This window comes from Gavia stellata, chromosome 22, assembly GCF_030936135.1.
Source record: "Gavia stellata isolate bGavSte3 chromosome 22, bGavSte3.hap2, whole genome shotgun sequence".
Classification (NCBI taxonomy): Eukaryota; Metazoa; Chordata; class Aves; order Gaviiformes; family Gaviidae; genus Gavia; species Gavia stellata.
Window position 1 is genome coordinate 11,133,997 of NC_082615.1, and position 27,779 is coordinate 11,161,775.

Sequence of the window (27,779 nt, forward strand, 5' to 3'; positions counted from 1 at the left end):
TAAATCATTGCAGGAAATTCTGCTTGAACCTCTGATGTTTGTTTTTGCAGAGCTGTTGGTAAGAATGCAGAAAGCAGCAAAACCAGATGTTTTACTAGTTAATTTGTATTCACGATAGCAATTTTTCACTAGCGCAGCATATCCATTGACACGACATTTTAGACATCCTTATGACAGAGCATCAAAAATTCAAGAAGTTGTCTGAAAATGTTGAAGCCGACATCAGGTCTTCACAGGAAACCTGCTCCAAGAATGGCAGACTCCTTGCCGTTCCCTTTGATTGCAAAGTGTTTAATAAAAAGCAAATTAGGAAATGAAAATTGTCTCGTGGATCAATCAGGCGCAGCAGTTACGCCTGTTCAGCATTATCTGTCAGACATTAACCTGATTTGGAATGTTTTATTTTGTATAATAGTCTCAAAATCAGACTGAAAGGTTGACTTAAAAAATACCTGATGTATTTTGTGTGTGCTCTGAGGCTGATAACAAACTCTGCAGTTCAAGTTTTAATAACTCGGGGGGAGTTAAGAAACTTCAAAAGGTTCGTGATGAATGTTTTTGACAATGCGTCAGCTGAACGTTAGGCAGAATCTTGGTAAATCCTCTCATAAGTGGTTTAAAATGGAGTTTTGAACTTTTCCTTCATAAGTGTATGCTTAAGATGTCATGGTATCTTTGGGTTTAAAAGATTCATTTTATCTGGTATATGTGAACCATTGGTGTTTCTGTCTACACCTCTGAGAGTGAAAGGGGGAAAAAGTTCAGCAGTTTTCTCCTTTCGGCAACCTCTGCCCCTGCTCTTGACCGTGAAACTCAGGGAGGCTGGAAAAAAGGAGAAGCCAGTTTTAAAGCACACTAACAAAGCACTCCAGGTAAATATTATAGTAAATCTTCCGAGCTGACAAGCTTTCTGAATGACTTCATCGCGACAACCCTAAAATGTCCTGGTAATAGACAAAGCAATGCTTGCACACGGCAACTGCTTGTTGGCTTTTGTGGTTCATTGAGAAAAGCAGATGAAAGCAAGTTTATTACTGCTCTTTGAACCTTGCCGCCCTCCCCCTCTCCTATCACCTGGGCCACTAAAACCAAAGTGAACACAATTCCTTCCTTGGCTCCCCCTGAAAAAAACGCCGAACTTTACAATTCATACTGCTCTTTTCTTTGAATTTTTATCTTTGCAGGACTTGCTCTGCCTTATGACATCCTTTGCATTTCAAAAGAATTGAGTTTATAGTGCCATGCAGTGAAGCCCGGACTCAGCAAAATGCTTAGGCCCTTGCCCAATTTTAAGCCTACCAATAGCTCTGCTGGTGCTGTCAAGGTCTGTTAGGGATATACGGCTAAAGAATTTGCAGAAAAATGGTCCTAAAACTTTGGTCAGCTCAACTAGGTATTTACAGAAAATGCTGAAAACACACCAATATTTTGTAGGAACAAATATGGAATAAATATGCCCATTGACAATCCTAACAGTGCTCAGGGAATCTCCAAAAGACACTGATCCAGATGAAGTCTGGTGTGAAAGTGTTAAGGAACTAATGCTGATGATCCACTCAAGAGCCAAAGCATATAATACACTGCCAATCACTCTCTTGCCTGTGAATTGTGAAAAATGAAAATAGTGTGGCATTAGAGCCTACCACACTGGAAAAATGTTTGCGTATATGTTTCTTTTACGTTAAGCGACCTACTTCAAAAATTTTTCACTACTACTAAAGAAACTTGATTTTGTTCCTAGAGTCAAATTATTCCCTTCCTTCCTGAACCCCTTCCTTTCTTCCCACAGTCCCTCAAGGGAAGAAATTGTTATACTTCGCAACGGCATCTCCTACTGGCAAATCGCAGAAGCGATAGAGACTGGTGCAAAAAGGAGCTGCTTGACTTGCGTGAATGGGCAAAGCCCACAGCTCGGGTGGTTTTGCAAGATCTCCACTCCCTTTTTGAAATGTCAGCGAAGTGGGCCAGACTTCCAAATGTGCCCAGTACATGGGAGTTCACATTATGCCCAGTGGGAGTTCATGAATGCTGTGCCTTTGGAAATGACCCCTTTTATCTGATTCCTGACCAAAGAAACCTTTTTTGCATAATGAAAGCAGAAAATGGGCAACCAGCTCCTTTAGGGACACATTTTAAAAGGTATTACCATTTGCATTTTCATTCCATGTTGTAATTCTTGTTCACTATTCATGAAATGGTGTTTAGTGGTTAAAATCATATACTAGGCATGAAGATTCCCACATTTGCTGTTCTGTCATTGCGTAGTAGGACACCGCACAGGTTGGTCTTTGCGGGACTTCTCTTTTCCCCCACCCATGCATAGCTGTTAGCACCTTCACCCAGGTAATGAAGTTGAACTGTTGGTAAAAGGCTCGGAGGTCAGTGGAAGGAAAGTGTTAGAGAGATGTAAAATACTGCTTAAGGTGCTCTACTTTCTGTTCCTGAGGAGCAATAAAGCATAAATTTTCTGTGCAGTCGTAATAGTAATTGTAATGTTAGCTATAGGATGGAAGAATAATTTGTGTTATTAAACACCGTAACTATTTTCAGTATAAAATAATAGGTTTTATTTTCTGTTGCAGTAATGTTGGCCCCTGCACATAGGTTGTGGAAAACTTTGTTTGCAAAAACAAAGCTATTGTTTTAACAAAAACCACAGAAATTTTGCCTTTCATATTGAATCAGTAGCATAATGAGTAGTGGAGCAATAGTTCAACATCAAAGGAGACTTCTTGGATATATAGTGTGTTGCAACAACAGCGAAAAAGTTCCCACCAGAAAGGAATTTTGCCATATGTGAACAGCAAACATATGTATTAGGTTAAAACCGTAAGATTTCCTTTGCTTTACACCAAAAACGAGAGAGAACTTAAGTACAGAGGTTTTCAAACAGTCATGCGCTGAAATGCAGCACAGAGAGCCCGAGGTTCGGAGCAGTCTCAGTGGACACGAGCTCTGTGGAAACCCAAAAAGTACTGAGGGTGCACCAACAAGTTGGCTCAAACATCAGTATTTCACTTTTTAAAAACACACTTGTTTTGCTCTGACTCATGGCATTGCATCAATGATCTTCACAGATGTATTTTATCAATTTATTTAGAGTAGTAATAAACCCAGACAAATTTACTTATCTCCATAAAATATTTTAGCAAAAATAATGATTAATTTAAAATAGCTGAGATTAATTTTGATGGGATACTTGGCCTGCTTTTTTTGAATAGAGCTGCATTTGACTCTAAATTGTGAGACCACCTAGTGTAAAGGAGATTTTTTTGCCCAGACAGCACATACTTGCAGCTTCACGGAGAAATAGAGGTACTCAAGACTGAGCATTTTAATGACAAAATTTTAAAGCATCTCCATATAGATTTCTGCAACAAAATTTGCTTTGATTTTTGTTAACATTCGCGTGGCTTTTCTTGGAAGTTCCAGAGCTAGGTTTTCTTCTCATGAATGGGGAGAGAAAACATGTCAATGGATGTAATTTGAATTTAGAAGGCACTTAAGAGGGGCCTGTATTCAGAATTATTGTTGGCACATGTTTCGAGGATGTAAAGTGGAAGCCTTCTTCTGTGGCCATTAGTAAGGAGATAATTAAAACTACAGTAGGTAATTATGGTAGCTTTTATTGCTGAATCTTTCATTAACTAATTATATTTATTTGGTAACGTTTGAAAAATTCTTTGAAGATGAAAAGTGCTAACTATTACTATCTTTAGTTGTAGTATTACTCTACACTGGTCATAAATATTGAGGTCTTGTCTTGATACAGATGCACATCCATGTGTGCAGACTTGCTGGTACAGCTAACAAGAATTATGTATGTATATCAAAAAAAGATTCTGCCATTGCCTGGCATAGTCTGATCATGATAAGCAGTGACTTTCCTGCTGACACTTTTTGTTTCGAAGTGAAAATACGGTGGGGTTTTAACATTTTCTAGAAGATTTTCCTTTCCTTGTATGTGTCACTTACTCAGCCCTCAGTACCAGAGACATAAGTCATCGTGATCCCAGACTTGCCACTGATGTGATGGGAGCAGGAATCAAGCCTTGTCTACTCTCGGGAACACACCAAAAGTAGGAAATTATTTCAGGTTGAAGAAGCAAAATATCACACCTTTGTAAATACAGTATCTTCACAGTAATAATCAATACCAAGTGATTAAAAATAATAATGATTTCTGTTTATGTAATTCTTCCAGAACTGAATTTTCTTTGAGAGAATCCACACATCTTTTTTAAGAAATCCTGTGGTTAAAGGATAATCAAACCAGTTTTCATATATTAAAGACTAAATCCTTCATATATTCCCATTTCATACTTGTTCATGGGATTCTTAGAACTCTTTCTCTTACCAGCTTTTAGTTGATTTAGATTAAGCCCTGTAACTAATGCCAAAAAATTTATTCCTGCCTTGAAAAGGGATTTTGTAATGCTGGCATCGTACCTTTTTGTCTCTCTAGGGCTCCTTGTCAAAACTATACACTTTACAAGTTGGGATTTTATTTTTGAAAACCCCTCTTTTGCAGCCTCAGTCTGGCACCAGACATCGGGCTGAATTCCCCCGGTCTCGTGCATCATCCCATCTCTGCGAGCCGCAGAGGCCAAACTCTGCGCTAACTCCACATGTGGTACTCTGTTGTCTCCAAAGTGCTCCAAGTTACCATGAGCAGAGTTGGGTTCGAAACAAACTTCATTAAACATTTTGCTGGTGATAATCAAACCACAATAGGATAATAGGAAAAAAAGTGCCTACCCAGAAATGCAGTTCAGATGTTCCTTTCTCCTTCTTATCAGCCAGTACCCAAACGTGCCGTGTATCACAGTGACAGTGATGGACTCGTCCACCAGCTCCACTTGAGGTCCCAAAACCTGACTGTAATATTTCAGTGCCATAGTCTCAACACCATTACTTTTCCCTTCCATCCGTCTCCTGTCTCTCAATATTGTATCCGACCAAAATATTTACAATATGATTTTATTTTAGGATCCTTTCCATTTTTATAAATAAATCAAATGAATGTTCTTGTTATACAGCTGTAATTCACCCACATTGTTGCAGTAGAGCTTATTATCTCATTTACATTTTTAAGTGCTTTTCAAAGTGTAGGATATCTGGGCTGGAAAGCAAAACATTTCATTTCTTTGTTCTCGGGCCAACACAAAGCACTTCCAAGGTCAGGTATGGTGTAGACTTTCAACAGCAAACATGTTTACATGGCATTTGAAAGCCGGTTTAACTGAAAAAAAAAAAAATACTGTCTTTATAACAGTGATGTAAGTCAACTTAGCAAAGCTGAGGGACAGGGATTAATTCTGTACCTGGAAAAAATTAACTAAATAAGTTAGGCTTTGTTTTCTGTTCAGGGAAAAAAGCCTCTGACACTTAAAAATTGGCCTGGGTTTTTTTTTTTAATCCCTTTTTCTTCATCTCAGCAGTTATTAAACATAAGCTCTGTTACTCTTTGGGCAAAATCTGACACTTTGAAGCTGTAGAATAAAAACTGTATTTCTAAACAAACCAAACCAAACCCCATTGTTTAATTTTACAAAAGAGATGTTCTGTTGTGTACCTGGGGTAAGTCATCTGCTGTTTTTAAGAGTATTCTACGTGACAAAAGCTTCTCTGTCAGATACAGAAAAAGATTTGAGGGTACTGGGTAGCTTCAGGAACAGCTATCAGCATTCAGGCTCTGGCCACTGCATGTGAAGCTTTTTGACAGTAGAGAGAATTTTCAGTGTGATCTTCAAAAGGGCACATTATTCATGACATCCATCGTGATTCCTCCTAGAAAATTAAAATCATGGGCACCAAACTTGCTTACTTCTAATTACTATTTTCCGAGCTAATCAGATGCAGGAATCTACAGCAACCATGAGATTTTGATGTTACTTTTTTTTTTTTGGCATGGCTTTGATCAAATACTGATCTTTTGGTTTTACCTTTTTGTCCTTGTGCTGATAGGAAAGCTGAAATACCCAAATGAACATTAATTACTCATAGAACATCCTTTATGCACAAAACTAGATTCTACAAAGTGATCGGTAGGAGAGCTGGTATGCAGCACGGCAATAGTCCAGAAACGTTAGAGGTATTCATGGTTGATCAGAGGAGATAGTCTTTTTTTTCAGCCATCCCAACACAAAACGTACCAACAGCCAGTTATGATGTGATTGGAAAAGTCTGTAAACTTACACAGTATATTCTGGTTTGGACAATTGATGAATGGATAATTATAAGACTTGATAGTTTGCTACGCTTACATGCTATAGTAAACTACCTTATTAGTAAATTGTACTTGTTTAAGACATTGCCTGCTCTCATAATGAAACAAAATATGTGTGCTCCATGCTGGCAAATACTATCTAGAGTAGGTGGACCTAACAAAGACTGTGTTATCTGAATTTCCCAAATTAAATTACTTTAAGATGCATTGCAAACCCTCAGATTTAAAGGAACCTCTCATTTTATGCTCTGGAAAATATGTTTGTCTGTTGTAAATAAGAAAAGTAAAAATGGAGGAATTAAGGAAGGAAACGGCAGCACACCAGTTCCCTCCTTTGCCACCACGTGCTTGCTGTCTTTACCAGGAACAATTTGAGATCCTGTTTTGTATGCAGTACTTGCAGATTTGTGTGATGGAGTGTGATACAAATCTGTTCTCTGAGACAAATAGGTAGATATATATATACACACACATATACATTCATACGTATACATGCTATCTCGTGACCATCTTCAAAGTCCTGTTGAAGAGTGAAACTTGCTCCTGAGCACAAGGAGGGAGTCCATGTAGGATGACCGATGTGTAATGAGGTTTCCTCCCTCTTTATTTTTCACCATGCCGAGCTATTTCACACAGACTCACAGAATCATTAAGGTTGGAAAAGACCTTTAGGATCATCAAGTCCAACCATCAACCAACCCCACCATGCCCACTAAACCATGTCCCGCAGTGCCATGTCCGCACGCTACTTGAACACCTCCAGCGATGGTGACTCCACCACCTCCCTGGGCAGCCTCTTCCAGTGTTTGACCACTCTCTCAGTAAAGAAATTTTTCCTTATATCCAGCCTGAACGTCCCCTGCCACAACTTGAGGCCATTTGCTCTCATTCTGTCACTAGTTACGTGGGAGAAGAGACCAACACCCACCTCTCTGCAACCCCCTTTCAGGTAATTGTAGAGAGCTTTGGACTGTATAAGCTGATCCCGTGGAAATAGCAGGAGAAGATGGGTCATACTTTGTAGTTTATCCAAAATGTGCTCTGTGAATGTTCTTGAGAGTCGTCCTGTACTGGTTATGTCTGGACACTTTGGAGTTATGGCAGGACTTTTGTCAAATTAATTGGGTCTTTGGTGGTCTTTCTGATATGTGGCACGGCCCTGCTCCTTATTACATTTCTACATTGCATGACCTGATCATTTTAGTTTTTAAATCAAAGTATGCTTGTTTGTATTTTACCTTACAAAATTAGATGTGCAGAAGAGAGAACAAAAAGCCTACAATTCACACATATATTTCATTATATTAATGCAAATTCCTGGTACTGCAAGACTTGTGGCGTATTGAAGACTGGTTATATGTTCAAAGCCTGGATTTCAACATTTCTCAGAAGCGGTGATAGCATAAAAGTCCCTGGGCAGATTTGAAGTTCATGCTTGGGTCTGGTTAAATTTTTTGGCATCAGAACATGTAATAGTCTTATAGCTATAAGACTTTAAAGTTAATGCCTGGCATCACTTCAAAACAATGTGCAAGATCTATCATAAGTAGTCCTCTTATCTTATCTCAATAGCAATTTTATCCTGTAAATGATTTGAGAGTACAGTATTTCAGTGCTGTGGAAAAGAGCAAGGGTTTTCTTCTGTTAAATCTTTGCACTGCAAGTACTTTTAATGATCCTGGTTTATGTACGGGTATTCTACTTGGAGGAAGCAAATGTTAACCATATCGTGTGTTCTGCAAAGCGCACTAAGAGTCCATGGACTTGCTGGTCTCTCCTTTCCAGCGTGGTCTGTAGAAGGTCTCTGTGCAGCTCAGCTTTTTAAACAGCAACCCTGGAGGCACCTTCGGTGTCGTTTATGGCGTATCTCCAGCGCGAGTCCCTTCCCAGGTCCAGCCCTGACTGTGTGCCACGCTTTTCAGCTGATGGGTAGCAATGCCCTGATTTCCTGGCATACAAAAGATAACTCAAAATATTCCCTTTCTGCTGCCACAGCCGCCTCTGTGTTGATGTCAATCTAACATCCACATTGTGCACTTTGCTTCAAGTCAGCACTTGCAGTTAACAATGCCTTTATTCAAGCTGACAACATAACTAAGCTTTTAGTAAATGTGTAAGTGAATGTTAAGTGTGTATTCAAACATTCAACAATGGCTAGGGAACTTTAAAAAAAAAATCTTTGAAACTTTGTATTGTTTGGTGTGTATCTGTTAGAAATAACATAGACTATCAGTTCCTTGGGGCATGACTGGTCTTTTGTTAAGCATATAACAAAAAGATCAAGGCTCTGAGGGACTGCCGTAATAAAAATAAATATATACGAAGAACAATAATGACAAAATAGATTTGTCAATGTATTTTATGAGCTTGGTTTAGAAGGGATTATTTCGGAACTAAATAAAGACTGGATAGTTGCGGTAAAGTGACATGATCATAATATTCCTTTTATTTATTGCCATTTATACTTCATTTGTAGATCACATGCTAGACTTTACTACGGGGCGGGAGGGGAGCCCCTCATCTCGGCGAGCATCCCGTTTCAATAATATGGAATACATTTTCACTGCAAATTCCAGACATCGTTTTCCAGAGGGAGGATTATTCTTCTGGCTTAAAGGAAAAGTTATTGGTACACTGCAAAAGTGTTCCTAGGAAGCACAGGTTGTACCAATAAGATGATAGCGAAAATCTGAGACATTTGCAATTGCGAATGCAAATGCAGTTGTTGCAATTGCAACATTTCCATTTCCCCTTCAATCTTTGAGGATATTTATTACATTTTTAGTATGAATACTTGTAGCCTATAATAAGATAGAACTACTAAGATTTAATAGTCCTGTTCAATCAATGGTCCTACCCATGCAGAATAACTTTACTCAATAAGGGTGGCCAAACTGGGTCTGTCACGTCGTAGCAGCTATCACGTACGGCTGGAAGCAGCTGTAGCTGAAGAGCTGTGCTGATACCGCACTGTTTTCTTAATCAGCTCAATGAAAGACATTACCTGTAGGTTTTTCTGCCATCCCATGTTTCTCACGTGTGTTTTGCACCCGTTGGTATTGTTTCAGGTCTTACAAGATGAAGTGGAAAGTTACCGCATTCAGGCGCGGGCTGCAGAGAAGAAGCTGCAACGCAGGGAGCTGGAGACCCACGAGCAGGTACTGGGTGCTGTCCCCCCCCAGTCCTCTTCCCTTGGGCCAGGAGGTTCGATGTTTAAAAATAATATCTTGCTTCAAAGCAAAAGCACATATTTTCCTGCAAAATTTTCGGCTAGCTTTCTTTTCTGGTTTTTTTGGTAACAAAAGAGAATTAAACTGTCTGAACCCTACAGGCAAATACTTATCTCATGCTCTCTATTTCGAGTTGGTATTTCAACTAGTCTAGCTGTTAAATGATGCGTTTATTTTCAACTGACTATACTGTTTTAATAGAGGTTTCTGAGACTATTCTAACCTATTGTTTAATGGCTTGTATGAAGAGATTTATAATTGGACAATAACTGAGCTAAAAATAATCTTTATTCCTGATCTTATGCATTCATTGTCCTAGCATGTTGTCTGTCAACAGTTCCATATGATTAATAGTGCTAAAATTATTTTGGACACTTTCAGTGAAATCAGAGATTTAGTGTGCTTCAAGCAAAACAGTGTATGTAGTTTACAGACTAGTATTGAAACGGGAAGTCAATGATCTGCATTCAAACCAGATTAAATTGAAGTATTCAGGAAAATATACAGGTGGTGGGTATCTGAATCACATACGAATTTACAGATTTCTAGTACAAATCAGTTTTTGCAGCATTTGAGAAGTTTATTTGGGGCTGACTAAACAGTATCGATAACACATATTCTATATAAAGCATTTCTAAATCTCTACCTGAAGGAATAGTAAGTTGGGGTGGTTGTCAAAGAGTAATAATCATTAATTTCAAATATTTTTTCACCCGTTGTTGTCATCCTACCTGCACATGGGAACCCTCATTCACCCTTGGTGTTTACGTTCATGTGTTTCCTCCCAGGAGAGTCAGTGATGAGCTGTTCTGCTCTCTTCCCCCTCTGCCTCCCAAATCCAGGTGCTGGGCCAGGTTCACCCTTAGGTGCAGTGCTTGCAGCATCGGAAGGGTTTGGTGTAATGAGTGAGTTGGCCTACAAGCATTGCATTTTGGCTTCAAAGAGTCTTCTGGAAAAGAATAAGGAAAATTAGCTATTTGGTGCATGGTTGTCCCTCCCAGGGAACAGCACTGGCCTGCACGCTATGAGAGTCCTCTTCCAAACCTCTTTTTTTTTTTTTTTTGGTTAATCTTTGCCACTGCCATTTTGCTTTTTTTCTGACCCATTTTGAGAGAGGATCCAGAAGAAGAAACAAAAAATGACTTGTGAAATACAGAGGTAGAAGACTAGACATGCAGATTTACAGGACGGTCCTCCCTTTCTGCCTTCGAGGTTTTCTCTTACATGAGCACCTGGTGCAAAGCAACCTACGGGGCTATCCTGCCCTCACTAAATTAATGCAGGACAGCTCAGCTGAAATGTCCCGTTCCCCAGTATAAAAGGAACAGAAATGTTCTTTAAATGACACTGCACCATCCAGCTTAGAGCTTTTCCTGCAAGGTGGTAATATGTTAGCAGACTCATGGTAATGCTTGTGTCTGAGTTTGTCAACGGTCTTGTCTCTGCCATTCATCCGTTGGGACTTCTGGAAGAAGCTGGAGCCATTGAGGATGTTTTTGTTAAGGTGGCTTTGGTCTATTTTGCAGACAAACATTTTGCAAGTTGTTAACGTGTATGCTCTGTGGCTGGTTAATCCATTAGTTATGCTTATCTCTCCGGAAGAAAAACACAAAAATGACAACTCTGACATATTTCCAATTATTATGTCTTGGCCAGGCTACCTGTAAACATGTTCGTCAAGTATTAACAGTAGCTAACGACTCATCAGCCTATCAGGGAGTTGAAATATTTAAGGCAGTAACTTAGAACTTGCTTTCTGCTTTTACCAAATATTGTCTGAATCAGAATTGCATAAAACATCAAAATTTGCACTGGCGCTATTACAAAGGCCACTTTTCTGAGCTTTTACATGTCTATAAATAAGGAGGAGAGAGGGTTAAACAGCTTCTGTTTTTCATTAAAAGGAAAAATCTTGTGTTTTGATTCTATAACAACAACAAACAAATGAATGAGACATGAAAAAACATTTTGTTGTGCTTTTAATTAAAAATAAAAAGCTGTTTCTCGTTATGGCTTGTTGGGTGGTATCTTAGTGCTCCATGTTTGTCTTTTTTCAGTGCAATGTCCTTATAACTCTTCAGTCTCTAAGAGTGACTGACAGATCTGTGAAGCTTAACTCTTTGCTACAATAACCCTCTGGTGATCGCTCAGAGTTAACCTTTCTTTATTATAAATATCCAGAGAGACGGAGACAAACTATCCTATAAATAAGGGGGGGGGAACATGTTAGAAGGACTCTGATGGCAAGCCCTGAGCTGTCTAGAGGCGAGCGTGGCACTGCAGCTGAAGACGAGCTGTTGTTTTTATGGAGCTTTTTCATTCCAATACTTCATGTTCTTGTAGGAGCTTGTGTTTACTCCTGTTTACTTTTTCGATCCTCTTTACAGTGTGAGTAGATGGAATCGCGTTCTATCTGTGTTGTTTCATCAGTGGTGCAGTATGGCAACGATACCTGAACGACGCGTTCCAATCCAGATGAATGTACATTTGTCAAAAGTGCCTGGGAACTTCTCCCTCTTCGACTAACCTAAATAATTTTATCTTTTCCGTAAAGGTTGTCCTCTCTCTGCTAAGCATGGTTTTCTCGGGCAATGCGTGGTCCGTGTGTTCAGTAATGTGACACTTCTAGATTGGAGTCTCAGAACCGTGTCATCTTTCTTCATGGCAAAATGTTGGATGTTTCTTTCAAAAATTAGATCCACCTTCTTGAGACATATGTAATTGCATTCATGGAAAGTGGCAAACTAGCAGTAAATAATGTGTAACTCACACTTAATATATAGTTTTTTATGTATAGTTTTTGTGATATATAGTCCCAAGACAGTTAAAGCAGTCTGGGAAGGTTCCTAGGAAATTTGGGTGTGTCCGAACCTTTCCCTTGCAAAGCAATGCTGAAGTTTCTTATATCTCAGTAGTATGTAACTCTGGGAACCGGCTTCCCGTCAACTAATCCCATGTAGTTTATGTTCCTGTATCGTATACTCTTGTACTGCATCATTTGGTTGTCTCTGATACGTGCCTAGAACTAATGTAAGACAAGATTTCTGGTAGAAAGGTCTTTCATTCTACTAAAAATGTTTCTCTTTCTTGAGTCGTACGGCTTTGTGCAGTTGTCAGTCATAGTTAAAAAATCTAAATTGTTCATACAGCAGACTTTACGTCCTGTGAATGTGTAATTAAAAATAACGCACATCACTGAGAGCTTAAGCATGTGCCTTAATGAATCCGGGAATGTAGGCATGTGCAACAGATCTTGCTGAATTGGGCCTGTATAAAAATTAGTAGTAGTGATCTTCTTGCTTTATTGCCTAGATTTCTTTTGAACACCTCATTTCATTTCAAATTCCTTTTTGTAAGGATAATCGCCCCAACTCAGTGTACTAAAAACCTCTGAGAATCTCTCTTTCGAGAATTACACGCAAGATTTTTTTTCAGAAAAAAAACCCTATTCTTTTTATTCCTTGTTCTAATGTTTTTAACTATAGGGGCGGATTGAGTGTGATGTAAAATTTCTAGTAGGGGATAGTAGAGGGAAAAAAGTTCCTCATGTTCGCAAACAACTGAAGTAGCATCACTATAGACACTTAAACCACAGGAATACTCCTCCCAGCAGACAAGTTCCAAATAGAGTCTTAAAGGAGAGAGATTTTCTGAAGACAGAAAATCAATTATGTTCAATTCATTAATATTACTGAGGAAATGAAGGAGAATACCAATGCAGATTTCCAGCCCTTTAATTTCTTTTTTCTTACCTAGATTATGAAAAAAGGGAGAAAGGAGTTATCTGAGTAAGGATGTTGTAGAAGTATTTGGAATAAAATGGAACAGCTTAGTTTGTTAAGTGGATTTCACTCGTGTTCAAATGAAAACAGGAGTGATAATTGTAAAAGAGCTATGATCCAAAGGCATTCAGTGAGTTTTCATTTTTAATGTTTATTATTCTGACTTGCTCAATTTTTTATGACTGCTGGATATTTACCACGTTCAGCCTAACTTACTGTTTCCATGCCAACTAAATATATTTGTTCTCAGATGAATGCTGTGATGCATCGTTCTGAAATTTTAGTTGCTGTGTAGCACGGAGAACTTCAAACATTTGCCACACCTTCTCCTTGACGGGAATAGTGCTACTGCCTGCAGATTTGTGGTGCTGAGAGTAAAGAATCAGTAAGACAGAGATGCCTATGTCCAAGGTATGGGTCCCAAGTAGTTCTTAATGCAACGATGGCTGGAAGACGTGAGTGATATTAATATCCCTTCAGTTTAGGGCTTTTGGTCTGTATTTCTCTTCAGATTCATTTTTAAAGATCTCACAGAGTTTTAAGTGCAATCAGATAAATTCACAGAAAATCTTTGCCCTCAATTCCATCATCCTGCCCTGCTATATATGCTCGGCAAAAATCACGTGGAAGCAGTGGAGTTTCCTCCATCGGGAGGTGGGTGAAGCACTGCAGGAAGGTCGCTCCGAAGCCAGCCTCTCTCTTCTTACAGGGCTTTTCGCTCAGGTGCCCCAGATAACTGCGAAAGCCAGGCAGTGCTTCTGGGGCCCCTGCCTTGAATTTCCAGACTTTCTCAAAGGGTCGTCTTTCTCAGAACATGTTGGAGTCGTCTAAACACAGGCTAATAAGCTCTAGGTTAGGTATTTAAAAATAAAGGTTTGCTTTGTGGCCAGCTGCAGGTGAGGAGGGTGTAGGCAGCCTTGGTTTTGCAGAGCCGAGGAGCGCTTTGGAAACTGAGAAACAAACAGTCAGCACGCACTGGAGGTGGTGATGAAATTCTGCCATTTGCTCTGGTTGCTTCAACCCACGTCACTGAAACGCTTCCAGAATATTCCCCCGGAGACCCGTTTCTGCTCCCACAGAAATGGGAAGCTTAGTCTAGATTCGAATGATCTTAACCGCAGAAGTGATTCACAGAGAGCAGCCCTTGCAGTGTCCCTGCCTGCGGACCAGGCGATGAACCCCGTGGGCAGGCAGCGCTGGCACCGGGGCCCAGCAGCCTCGGGTGCGACGGGGAGGAGAGCGAGAATCTGAAAGAAGTTTCCACTGTGACTTTCAAGAGCAGCGACACCAAATATTGTCACGTTAAAATAGTTCCTGTGGTTTCTGTACGCGACCAGCACGGACCGGAGGGGCCGTATCTGAAGGGGCTCCTTCCCTCCTTGCCCATTCGCTTCTGTCCGTCCATTGCTCTGCGGACAGCCCAAGCACTGGGGTCAGGAGGGTACTGCGTGCTTCAGCTCTTTTCCTCCCATAAAGCATTTTGTATATGTATATATATTGTGAGAAATGTAGGCGACAAACAGCCAGGGTGGTGTAGCTCCTCACAGGTCGGCACCTGAAAATCTGCTGCTTCAGTGTCTGCAGACAGCACAATAGAAGATTTCTTTTCTAACTGCTTACGGTGAGCAAATTTCAAGTTTAAAACATTTTTATTGAAAAGAAGATGTTGGAGAGCCACGTACAAGCAGTGAAGAACCTGAGGTAAGCGAGAGCACGCTGGTCAGGCTGTTCGGCGTACACAGAGGAAGACATCCATTTCTTAGCATGTTGTTCTCTTTTCAGACTTGCTGAGAGAGGCTGTTGGGGAAGAATCAGACTGATTCTGGTTATACCTCTATAAGGGACCTTTCATGGATATAGGTGCCTCTATAGGTGTTTGGCGATGTTGACGAAAGTACCGTAAAATTACTACCGACATTATTTGGAGCCCAATTCTAGTGCTTTTAGGTTGGTTAGTGTCTACCATACGTGCAATTCCATTGATATATTCATTAATCACTTTGATAGAAAAGCGCCCCCCAATTTTTAATTAAGACTGAGATTGTTAGAATAAATCATAACTTTGCATTGGACGTAGTTTATATTTTGTATAGCATTTTCTTTAACAGCCTACTATGAAAGGAATGCAGAATTCAACAGAATGTAGTAAGTTATACTGTATAGCACGAAGTTTCAGATTAGCAGAAGGAGATAGAAGCTGAGATTCAAGCACAGAAAAACAGATTTGCAGGTGGGATTTGAAAGGAGCTGGAGATCAATGGAGTTGAAAGTTCCCAGGAGCTCCATATGGCAGGAACTGCGGGAGTGAAGGCTCTCACCAACTGTGCAACTGTCAAAGGGAAAAGAGGTAGATGATGATGATGTACGTGTGAAAGTCAATGATCAAATGTTAGCTTTGGTAATCAGACACAACTGGAAAATACACAAATATATACCTACTTCATAGAACGGAATGAATTATTGGAACGAAGTGGCCAGCTGGAGAAAGACAGTAAAACAGAAACTACAGAACAAATAGTTAAAAGAAAAAAGAGAATTTTTACCAAAAAAGAATAGAAGCATATGCCACATTGCTGGAATTAGAGAGTATTTTAAAATGAGAGTTTTCTAGCTCTTCGTCTTAAATAGTAGTGAATGAGAAAGAGATCTTTCTTTTAAGAGAGCAGTACATCATTTTAGAGCATCTGTGGTTTGCTTGCATATTATCAATTAAGGGAATTTTGTTCTTTCAGAAGTGTTTAAAGTAGGACTACAAGGGACAATGATGCTGGTATTTAATGCAGGAAGTTAAAAAAAAAAGAAGATATGTCAATGCACGGAGGAGCCAGTCAGATGACAGAAGGGAAGAGCAGAGACACCTCATCTCCAGTGCGGGCTCTCAGCGATGCGTGCTCAATTAGGGAACTGCCCCATTCATTTTTTCTAGGTGATGAGGTGCCTGGATGCAGCTAAAAAGGACTGAAAAAGGCCAGCTTTATGCTGATTTTTAACATAATTTAAATTCTGAAGTATTATTTTGTTTGCAGTTTAATCAGCACCGAATGCCATCTGTCAGAATTCCATCCGGGAAGCGCAGCAGTGGCTGTCTCCCGCTCTACCCATCCTCACCCGTGCCCAAAGCTGAGCGGACTCTTACCAACCGTGGTGCTTTGTAAACCTGGCAGTTTGTTTTCCAGTTGAGATGCTGATTAGATTTTTGTTCTTGAAAGAGGGGAAATGGTGATAGCAAAAGTAGCTTCTGATTATTATCTACAAAGATTTGCGTGTTCACACAGTCGGTGCGAAAATATTGAGCCTAATCCTGCATGCCGCTGAGCTTCGTCAGCTCTTGCTGTCGTTAGCGAGCACTCAGCACCTCTGCGTATCAGACACTGAAACCTTGACTTGCTGAACCACCCCAGGATGGAAAGGATTATATAGAAGGTAACACATGCCGGAATGTAAAACTGAAATACATAAATACATTCCAGTGGTGGTGTCAAAGATGCTTATAGCTTTATTTCAGACTTAATTATCTTGATAGCATATTAGGAATCGGCAGAGCCAGAAATGAACACCATGTGTTCTCAGCTTTGGCCCAGCAGTGCTGGTTAGTGGCTGGGCTGGTTTAGGTTTTGTTCCTCCAGGTCAGGGGGTGTGCGCCGTGTCTCCGAGCCCCCTTCGCCCCGCGGAGGGGAGGACCCTCCTGGCACAGTAACGACCTCTCCGGCCGACGAAAGGATGGCATTGACGAGAGCTGAAGGAAATAGTGCTTGGGGACAAAGATGGCATCTGCCATGAGTCATTTGGAAGGAGGGAACAAGAAGTCGGGGATCCTCCAAATCCCAGCTGGAACAATAGCAGAGCCCTGGAGAGGGGGAGGTTGAGAGAACAGCGCGAATTTTCTAGCCACAGCATTCCTGGTTGTTCTATGGTGTTGACAGTGAAAGCTTTTATTCCTCTCCAACTCGCGTAATCCCAAGAATGCTGTTCTTGCCATATGCAGCCCACTGGTGTTTTTTTTAAAAAAGCTTTGCCTGCCTTCCCTTCCTTTGCAGCTATGAATTATATAGACTCGTATTGCTTAACTACAAACAGAGGACTTTCCAGGTGGGACATCTTGGTTAAGAAAAGAAAGATATCAAAATACAAGCCACTGAAGTAATAAGGCTTCTTGGATGCTGGTTGGGGAAAAAAAAAACGACTTAGAGCAGAAAGCTCAGTGTGCAGCGAGGCGCTCGACATAACTGGAGGTCCCCACGGGTTAGTAAAACAACAAGGCAAAAATGGTTTGGACGCTCAGATGGTTTACTAGCTAAAGATAGAAAAACAAAGAGGACAGCTATGCCACCAATTTATGTTTTATTGAAACTGTCAGAACAGAGGAGGTTCTCCGGCAGTATTTTCTCTGTGGAGAACAACATGGTGTACACTTGACAAAATAACTTGCTCAGCTGATCTTGCTTGGTTACTGTTTTCAGCTGAGCCAAATTCATGCAATTTATAGCGTTCATTACTTTTCTTAAGAACTTGAGAACATTTGTATCAAATTGCATTCTGTTTCTCTAAATCTGGAAGAATGATATTTCAACGTACGTTTCACAGTAAGAACAGAAATTCCCACTGCCTGAAATAAGAGAGGATGTGGACTAAAAAGCAGTGGATATTCGTGTTTGATTATATTGTGAAAGGACGAATGTTCAGGCTTTGCTCTTCATTGAAAATATGGATACATCATTTGACTCTTCATTAGGAAAAATTGTTGGAGAAGATTTCAAGGTCCAATTAAATATTCTCTTGCAACAGAACACTGAGACATCTGAAGTTTAAGGAAATTTGAGGTTTTGGTAGGTTTGGTTCCTCGGTTATAGACATTGCTCAGCGTCCCCCAGGCCAGCTGATGAAGGGGCTCATATAGAGTCGTAGCAGTTTTGTGGGAGTAGAGCTATGCTCACTTAGAGTTTAGGAGCACTGAGAAGCAGAGGAGTCGTCACTGCAATCAGGGAGAACACAAACAAGCAGTGATTAATCATTACTTTGACGTTCTTTGAGTTGTCGTTTGGTTTTTTTGTTTTTTGTTGATTGGGGTTTTTTTAATTGGGATGGCATCGTAGTAATTTGTCCTTCGCTTGCCCTTTTCAAAGTGCTTTCAGGAAATTACTTCAGCAATCTTCACATCACCTGAATGAAGTTGACCTATGCAATATTATTATTATCCTTCTCATTTAGAAGGATCAGACTTCAGTCTGAGATTAAATGATTTGCCTAAGGCTGAAGGAGTTATTTTTACCTTTTTGGTACCCTAACCTGTCTTCAGATTTATTACAGCGGATCTTTCACATCTTCTTTCAGAGATGTGTATTGCAGAACAGATGCATAACCTTTTTAAAGAGATTTCTTTTTTAAACAGCATTGTAACGTACTGCTGTTTAAATAATGCAGGAAAGGATTTGAGAGAGACAGGAAATTACGTTCCTCATCTACTCCCCCTGAAATGTGGGGAAAATTTCATAATAATTAAATGATCCTAATTTTGCCTTTTGGTCACTATCCTAGTATTTCTGGGCACACGTGGAATTATTATCCTTCACAAATATTATAAACAGGCAGAAATTAAGATTCTAAAAAACCCACAACACCTTAGTTAAGTGAACTGCCTTTTGATTCTTATCTGACATAAACAAAAAGTTAACTTCGTGCCCTTCAAGACATGATGTATTTTTTTTAAAGGAACTTGAACAGATCTTCTGTGGTCCCTTCATTTGCTTTGTATACTTCAGAGTTTCTGTTGCATTTTCCTTATGCTCCTCTGGTTCAAATCAAGTAATTTACAATTGGGAGATCTGGAGAAGATTGCATTTGGTTTTGGTTTTCTAATTTTTTTTTTTTTTTTTAATGAGATGGGGGTTTTGCACCAGGACCAGTCTGTTCTGGATGATAAACTCAGCATCACAGACCTCTCGGAAGTAAGAAGGGGAGAGCTGGCTATCAGGAGCCCGCATAAGATACGGCGTGATTGTGGCTGTATAGCAAAGCATAGAAGAGAACCAGAATATCCTCTGCTTTGTAGGCTATTCTTAGCACATGGACTAAAATGCATCTGGTCATTTTGAAGATACTGTATTTCTTCTGGATGTGCTCAAGTTGTTTCTTTCAAAAAGGAAGGAGAGTGACTGCAGTGCAGCTAGGTGCCAATGGCACTTGTTCCTGCTCGGTCCTGTGCTCCCGTCTGCTCCCAACCCAGCCCCACAAACATCCTTCGGAGGCTTTTAGAAATAATGAGTAGCTGCAAAACTGAATTGTGCCACCTGAAGACTCCTTGAAGCAGGAAAACTGAAACTCGTCTTATGCCACTGAAAAGCGTTGGGCCAGGCCTCACCGCTTGGTTTGGAAAGCTCCGTTTTGGATATTTCCTCTGGGCATCAAAACCAACTTTTACCTCATTTGAGAGCGGTCAATGCCCAACTACGACAAGATCTCATTGCAGTCAGTGAAATTATAACTCCCCTGCTTTTTGCATCGCTTTGTATAATTGTGTGAATATTTGTCTGGTTTTTTCTAATTCATCGTGTGACTAAGCATACATGAGCTATGTGCGGCAACTCCAGCTTTCGGTTGTTTCTACTGACACCAAAGATGATTGATGGTAAAACTTTAAACCTCATATGTTAGCCACCAACCTGAATAAACAAAGACCAGCGTGGCAGCTTAATATTAAAAGCTATAAAACCTTCCTGGGGGTTCACGGATTAAATCAACTCACCAAAATGAATTTTCAAAAAAAGCTTTCTCAGGACTGAAGAAGAATGAACACAACAAGTAAGTGAAATAGAGCTATCCTCATCCAGCAGACTAAAGCCCTCCTGAGGGCTGAAGAATTGCAATTTTAAACATCTCTCAAGAGCGCAAGAGGAGACACAGTATTTGTGGATCCTAGGGAGGCAGCTTGAGGCTATAAAAGAACAAAAAAGCCTTTAAGGCACAAAAAAAAAAAAAAAAAAAAATCCTTCCCCCATTAAAATTAGCATACATTAGCCCACTGTATGTTATTTTTCAGTTGCAAGGAGTGATTCAGATTTTTGCCATGCGCTATTTTAATCTCTTGGGTCAATAAACCTTGATAGTAATTTCAGCCAAAAATATCAGCATGTTGTTTATCATGATACGACAGGAAACAGCTGGGATCTTATTTTCATCTTACTGTGATGCAATTATTAGTGAACACAGTTGAAAGTAACACATTTTGTCTTAGCAAACAAACAAATTGCAGTTGTATCCCAAAGAACAGTTTTCACTGCAAAAAAAGTACATGTCTTCCCTCTGAAATAGAGTAAGAAATCAGCCCCAAGCGATATTTCATCTACCAGGGCTTGTTTCTCATTTTCATTCTCCATTTTCAGCTGACCCAGTAGTATATATCCGTACTTAAAGAGTACATATTTCTTCCTGATTTTCCAAGAAACACCTTCGTCAAGAGGGAACAATCCCCTTGCTGCTTTGTGGCATTAATAGGAAACGTTAACAGCATTGTGAAAGCATGTATTTAGAGGACACTTGCAGATTAAACTATTAAAACCAGTGACCTGGCTGAAAGACGACTGTTGTACAATTAGAACATTATTATTTCACTCACAGAGCTGTATTAAAATTTTTGTTACATCTACTTACAATGAAACTTTCTTGACTTTCCTCTAGGAAAACTTTTAATAAGGCGCTCTTGCTGTGTGCCTGGCACCTGGGGAAGCTGGTGTGAGTCCTAGACACTCTGTAGGCATGGCTAGATCGTGGTCTAGTGAGTTATACCAAGAGTCCAGGTTCAGCTCCTGACATCGGCATCGCCTGTAAATGGAGAGCTTGAGCGTGAGTCAGGCCCCTGCGATGGGGTTTCTGTGCTGGTTGGGTCATCCCAACATACCGGCAAGGTGATCGATCATCCAGATCCTCTTAGTCATGAAATAGATCTTTATTATTCAAAATGTAGGAAATAAAAGCATTTTGCTGTTCCAGCTGACTGTTTCTGCTCCCGTTTCACCAAGAACAAATATAACATGTTGAATTAACTGAAATATATGTTTCTGCTCTATCAAGGTCCCCACCCAAATGAGCTGTTGGCTCAGAAAATATTTATCCTGGCAAAGCACCTATGCATAGCTTTGTAAGCCTTTATAGAAGTAGTAGCATAAATTTATCGGAGTAGCTTTCAAAAACATAAATTTTGATCACTGGCTTATATACAAGCAGAGTTCAAACAAGGTTTCCTGTCTCACCGTTTTTTTTATCTTTAGATTTGCATAGTGGCATCACTTACTTGCAGCTCACAAGGAAAGCCTCTAATTGCCTATTTGCATAGAGATTTGGAGATTTCTTCTGCATGCTGGGATGACTCATAGACAGAATTTTCCTAAAGTTTCATCAGATTGTTTTATTCCTTTTGTATTGATAATTGTATTATGCATAATGCATTTTTTGGCATGACCTGCTTTTTCCAAAAGATGGTAATTGGCACATCTTGCAGTGAACTTTGTGTTCGGTTCTCACGTGTTTAAGCGCGTGCGCTCCTTGCGAGCTGGGAGCTGGAAGTTATAGCTCATAGCTTCTTCCGATGTAAGACTGAGGTTTTGATTTGTGGTTGCAATGGTAGATTTAAGCAATTTGGTAACTAAAAGAAAATTGGCACAAAATGGCATTGGTGGGTAAACCATTGGAAAAAAGATTCAATTTGAAAGTTTAAAGATATTTTATAAGTTAATCTGATATTGAATCCCTTTTATCCTTTATTTACATATTCAGCTGCTAATCCAGAAAAACACCTAAGTACTTGCTTAATTTGAATTAAGCGGTTAATCCTATTGGAAGTTAAGTACAGATGTGAGGCCGTGATTCAGCCAACTAATAAAGTGTGCGAGCAGCCCTGCGCGACTCGATGGCCGGAGCTGAACCAGGCTCTCCGTACTTTTTCTGGGTCAAGATTCAGCAAATACAACCCCACGATCCTTCCAGCTGATCTGTCTTCTTTTAACATTGCTTTGTAACTGTACTGTTTACTCGGCATCTGTTGAATAAGGTTAGGGACTGAAATGTCCTTTAGAAGTAATCATTTGGTGTGAACATCTGATCTTGTAACTTCTAAGATACTCGAACCTATTTGTTGAAAGTCCCATAGCATCAATGAAGTTGAGGAAGACACAAAGTGCAATGAAAAATAGTTGTGCAATAAATAAAAAAAGGCCTTAAAAGCACCTAGAAGTTGAGAAATTTTGTAAAAAAAAACTTGGGAAACAGTAATTCGCCTTCTCTAAGGGAGTAAGGGGCAAATATCACTCCACTGACCTGGTTCAGATCCCACCAAAGACAAAAAGAAAACTTCTGACTATCGATTTGCAAAGTGAATGTCTGTATAAATGCTCTGTTGAGATAGATTTAGGAATGATTATTGCTTCTTCAGACTACATCCCAACAAATGCCGTACTGTTTTCTTTTCATGATTTTTTTCCTCCTCTCCATATATGTTTTATTCTTATGTTTTCTTTTTCCTCTCTTCCTCTGTTTTACCTTTTTTGCTCTTTACAGGTCTTCGCTGATCTTTCTTCTCTCTCTTTCCCTTTCCCTTGATATCCCAATTCTGAGTTTACTTGGACTCCGAATTGGGCGAAAGAAGCAAAAGAGTTCCTCTCTGGCTTCCAAGAGTAGCCATCTATACATAAATTTCTTTTTGTTCTGTTACAGATGACCCATATACGACAAGAATATGAAACCATACTCAAAGGTCTGATGCCAGCATCTTTGAGACAGGAACTTGAAGACACCATTGTATCTTTAAAATCTCAGGTAAATTTTTACTGTTCATCTTCAATCTTCTAGACAAGAAATTATGATTGTCTAAAATTTGGCCAAACATACTGAGTAAGTCTCAAAACCAAATTATGGCAGCACTTGCACGCTTCTCACTCAGTCATCTTTCACACGGCTTTTCTCCCCCAGTTTCCTCACCTTGAGAGGTACCATATTGTGTCTTTTGATCCCAGATTTTGCTTCAGTTGGCAATTGAAAATAGAAATTATGCAGTATTCAGTATTGGGGGGGGGGGTGTCAACTTTTCAAATATAGCACACAGTTATCTCTCATCTTCCCTACCCTGTTTCTCCTGAAGGAATCCTTTAAAGGGTGCATGTAAAGGGTGCAGAAGAGGAGGAGAAATAATTTCATTTTCTTTCAGCCTATATAGTAAAGCAAATGGGATATTTCTTTTAAGATAGTAGTCCAAATGATCTGTGTGTTATTTGTACATTTTCTGATATAAAGATCCGCTAATAGACTTCCGTAACAGCTTTGTTTTTAATATTGCAGAACACTAGCTCATCTAGAATCATACAGAATCGATATTATTTATATGAAATAAAATAAATAAAACTGGCTAATAGAAATGTCAAAATGTCATTGTAAATAGGGAATTGCTAATGAATTGGGTGTGTTTCTAGTACATGGTTCCCGCAGAAGTTATTTGATGCTGTCCTGTTCAGTATAGTAGGAGCTGGAAGAACACAAAATGTCATCATTGCCTGAACTCACATGAGGACGGATAAATAGCAATAAAGAGGAGTGATCGTAGATGTGGAATAATGGTAATCCAAAGAAAACACTCTCCATGTTTGCATATGGCCCAGTGCTGGACTGGGCATTTAAACGTGTCGGGAAGGACTGGGATCTGTCCTGGGCTGAAGGGAAGAAATGAGAGACAGACAGGGCAGCGCTGGTGACTCAGAGCTGCCCATGAGCTCTGGGAAGAGCAAAAGCCCCGAGGACATGGCATGCAAGTTTAGGCTTGGCACCAGCACACACCTTATACCAATTTTCAGGACCGTTTTTCAAGGAATTACAGATCTTCAAACTCTCCATTTCTCTTTCTTGTGCAATCTCTCTCTATAGGGATGGTTGGTAATTTAATGTATTTGGGGGGTTTCCCCCTTTTTTTGTCTCTTTACAATGCATAAGGGTTATTCTGTAGTATTTTTTGCTACGCACCAGACGCTTTCCCTGGCAAAGTGTGCCTTTAATAGAAGCAGGAGATTTTCATAGGGGGAAACTTTCATATTCCTGTGCGCTGGTAGTGACACAACTTCAACACTATGGCTGTAAACACTCTGCTTACATGTCAGAGGATTCCTAATGGAAGTGATGCTCTTTCTTATACAGATAGTTGTGGGACATAAAGAGTTAAGGATCTACTGGGGAAATCTATTTCCAGTTGATAGTAAAAAGCTATTTTTAAAGTGTGGTTGACTATTAGCATTGTCTGGTAGAAAGCGTTACTTGGGAGCTAATACAAGAATACCACACCTTTTAATGAGTTTTTAAAAAGTAGACTCTGATATCCACCTGCAGGGCTTCTGTAAGCAGCAGCAGCATTTCAAAAGAGTAAAAGTAACTACACACACTAAAACCTGGGTGCTCTCCCAGAAATAGATAGCTGCCGGCTGTATTCCCAGCGGTACGCTGTCGTCGCAGACCACTCAGTAAGCCGGGCTCTTTCTGAAGCACAGGTGTCCCGGTCTTTGAAAATTGTTGAAATTCCTGTTTGAAAACAGCAGACAAGAAGGGCAGTGGAATCTCTGCACCTGTCAGGATTATTTATTGTTGGAGGAGGATGAAGAGGACGGGCTGGGTAAAAGCACCGAGCAGTGATAAAAATAAACACCAAAAAAAGAAAATACGTGAGGCTTGGGCAAAGTTTTCTAAAAACGTTGCTAAATATAAAGCATGCTGCCCAATTGTCTGCTCGTGGTGCGTCGTCCAGAAGTGGCCACAGTGTATTAATAAACATTAATTTTCCTACACTTCAGGAACAGGGGAGGCCCTTCATCACAAGAGCGAAAGTGCAGGGATCAGAGCACAGGCATCATATGGGAGCTGAGAGCAGAACTGGAGCTCCCAAGCCCCTGCACAACCCGTACGGTACCCCCAGCTGAGTTTAAAAACTGTTTTGACTCTGTTCCTAAAGGAGTAGACAGCGTGCCGCTGGAGCAGGGCCAGGGAAGCCGTGCTAACAATCTTCTGTCAAGCAGTAAGTCTAGTATGCAGCTAAAGTGTTCTTGCGTTTTATTTACGCAGGATAGATGAGACAAACGCCCTTTATGACATGAGCGCAAATTTATTAATTAGAATTTTGTACACCATTTTCATGTGGGATGTATTTTACAGGTAAATATTCTGCAGAAAAGAGTCTCTGTCCTCCAGGAAGAGCTGAACGCCTACCACGCCAGAAGGTAGGTGATTATCTTTGATCAATTTGTACCATTTCACACCTGTGGATCCCAGTTATTGAAGTTTTACGGCTTAATTAAAACACTGAAATATGGTTGCAGTTTTAAAAGATCCTTATTTTCAGTAAACAAGCGTCTGAGAATTTTCCCAGTGCTTAGTCAGTCCTATTAGAGCAAGATTAGAGAACTCGCAGGTGCATTACAAGTCTGGGCTTTGCCTCGACGTTCATGACGAGACAGTGGCTCGGTGCACAGCTGCAGCTCTGCGGTGATGCCACCTCCTTTTAAGATAGAAAACAATGATGCAATGCGTAATATTACAGATCACATCTTCAAAGTACCGGATCTTCATGAGCCTGAGCTTTTTTCAGACGTTTACACCCTCCAATATAAATTATGGCAAGTGCTGCAGCAATAAAAAGCCTTGCTGTGCCTTTAGAGTAAGTGATTCACATGGAGAGGTGAGTAAAAGGAAACTTCCTAGGAAAGCCACTCCATCTTTATTATATTTACAGACTTTGATGATACTTTCTTATCTCACGTGAGGATTTCAGCAAATAAGAATGTGCGCTTGTAAAAATAATTTCTAAGATATTTAAACATTTGTAAAAATGTTAACAGCGTGAAAGTTGTCTGAAAATATTAATCCTAAACTTTCTGTTAATGAGAATTAGCTACAGCTAACTGGAAACTGAAAATGGCTTAGAGTCTTGGTACTATGTCCAGCGTAGCTAACTTTGTGAGATAAATACAAAGCTGTAATGTAGTCTCCAGACTCTCTCCAATAGCAGCAGTAGCATTACCAAGGGATGCATTTTGTCTCAAACTTATTCTGAATTAGTGTCTTCACAGTTAGGAAAACAGCTCTTTAAAAAGATGAATAATCACGAACCATTAGATCAGGCCAGGCCACAAATGACCGAAACGCCGGGGGTGGACGGAGCCCCAGCCGTGTCCTGACGGAGAGGAAGGGCCGGGACAGTGCCAGCTCGGCACACAGCAGCTCCTTCCCGGCGGGGCTGCCGCGGCGTTTGCTCGTAGACTTGGAGAAGCTTTTGTGCTGCTTCTGTTCAGGGAAGTTTTCTTCCTGACCAGATCTTTTTTCCAAGACTGCCTTCACGCTAGATTTTGTGTTAGTATTTACCTGGCCCTCATTCGCTGAAATACTGCTTTTTGCTGCTTTAACGCACGTGCGCGGCCGCGGCTGCAGCCGTAACGCAGCTCCCTGGTGGCACGCTCCCCTGCCTGCCCCGACCGCCCCACACAGCAGCGGGCACGGCCGCATCCAGGCCCGCTGCCCACCGGACCCAGCCCCGGCTTCAGCCCGTTGTGGTTTTAGAGTAAGAGTAATAAGATACAGCTAATGAGAATCTCTTCATTTTCAGGTAGCTGCTGGAGCTGTTGGATTTCTTCGATTGCCAAATGGACTGCTTTGAATAGGTTTGAAGATTTGGCTCTTGTCAATTAAAATGCAAAGATCAGTGGCTGTTCTGTTAGCACATAAAGTGTAATGAAGTTCATGAAAACACATCCATTGCTCGTGCCAGCATGTTTTTAGTTGTATCTTCCTTCCATTTTTTTTTATCATCTTATTACAGGCTTATGCTTTCAATATACTGTGTGTTTGACTCCGTGCTGAGCTTGCTTACTGAGCGAGGAGTTTCCTTTACTAATAGTTTTGTTATTACTTCCCAGTACCATCCTTTTCACTTTTATACATGAAGAAAATCCCATTTTCTATTATTATTGTCCAAGATATTTTAACATATTTTGACATTGTTTTGTGTCCATGTGTTTACATAATATTAAAATATTATTATTTTGTACTATTTTGTTTTGACATTATTGTCCTGCTTGGGCATCTCACTCACCTAAGTAGCCACAGTGCATATGAGAGTTTTGTATAGCTTTGACAACTGGGAAAGTATTTCGTGCTGTGTTTCAAGGAAAAATCTCGTAGCGAGAATGAAAACACCATGATGACAAATGCAGCCACCGTTGCCAGTTAATAGCCTATAAATCAATCATTGGGGTTGCACAGGCCGGTCACAGGAAAGTCCTTCGTCATTTACTGATAACACAGTTATGGGGCGTTATTGAAAAAGAGTCGTAACTGATATGGCCTTGATTCTGCCTGAGCGTACACAGGCTGTCTTGGATGATCCTGGTAAATCTGAGCGGATTCCCGAGGGTTTGCAGAGATGAGGTTTGAGCAGCGGTGGAAAGCTGATGGACCCAGACAGGGAGTCCTCCTCAAAGCTGGCTCTGCCTCCCAGGCGTAGGACGGTGTCCTTATCTC

The 27,779-nt window shown here is 40.3% G+C and overlaps 1 protein-coding gene across 2 annotated transcripts in view; it reads left to right on the plus strand.

Annotated features, from left to right (window-relative positions):
* CEP112 (centrosomal protein 112) overlaps positions 1 to 27,307 on the plus strand; it is a 173,716-nt gene extending 146,409 nt beyond the window's left edge. For both annotated transcript variants that reach the window (XM_059828064.1, XM_059828063.1), the window contains exons 24-27: positions 9,298 to 9,387; positions 22,947 to 23,048; positions 25,419 to 25,483; positions 26,866 to 27,307. In XM_059828064.1, coding sequence (XP_059684047.1) covers positions 9,298 to 9,387; positions 22,947 to 23,048; positions 25,419 to 25,483; positions 26,866 to 26,869 — 261 coding nt within the window. In that variant the 3' untranslated portion in view covers positions 26,870 to 27,307. The remainder of the gene's footprint in view (positions 1 to 9,297; positions 9,388 to 22,946; positions 23,049 to 25,418; positions 25,484 to 26,865) is intronic.
* The last annotated feature ends 472 nt before the right edge of the window (positions 27,308 to 27,779 follow it).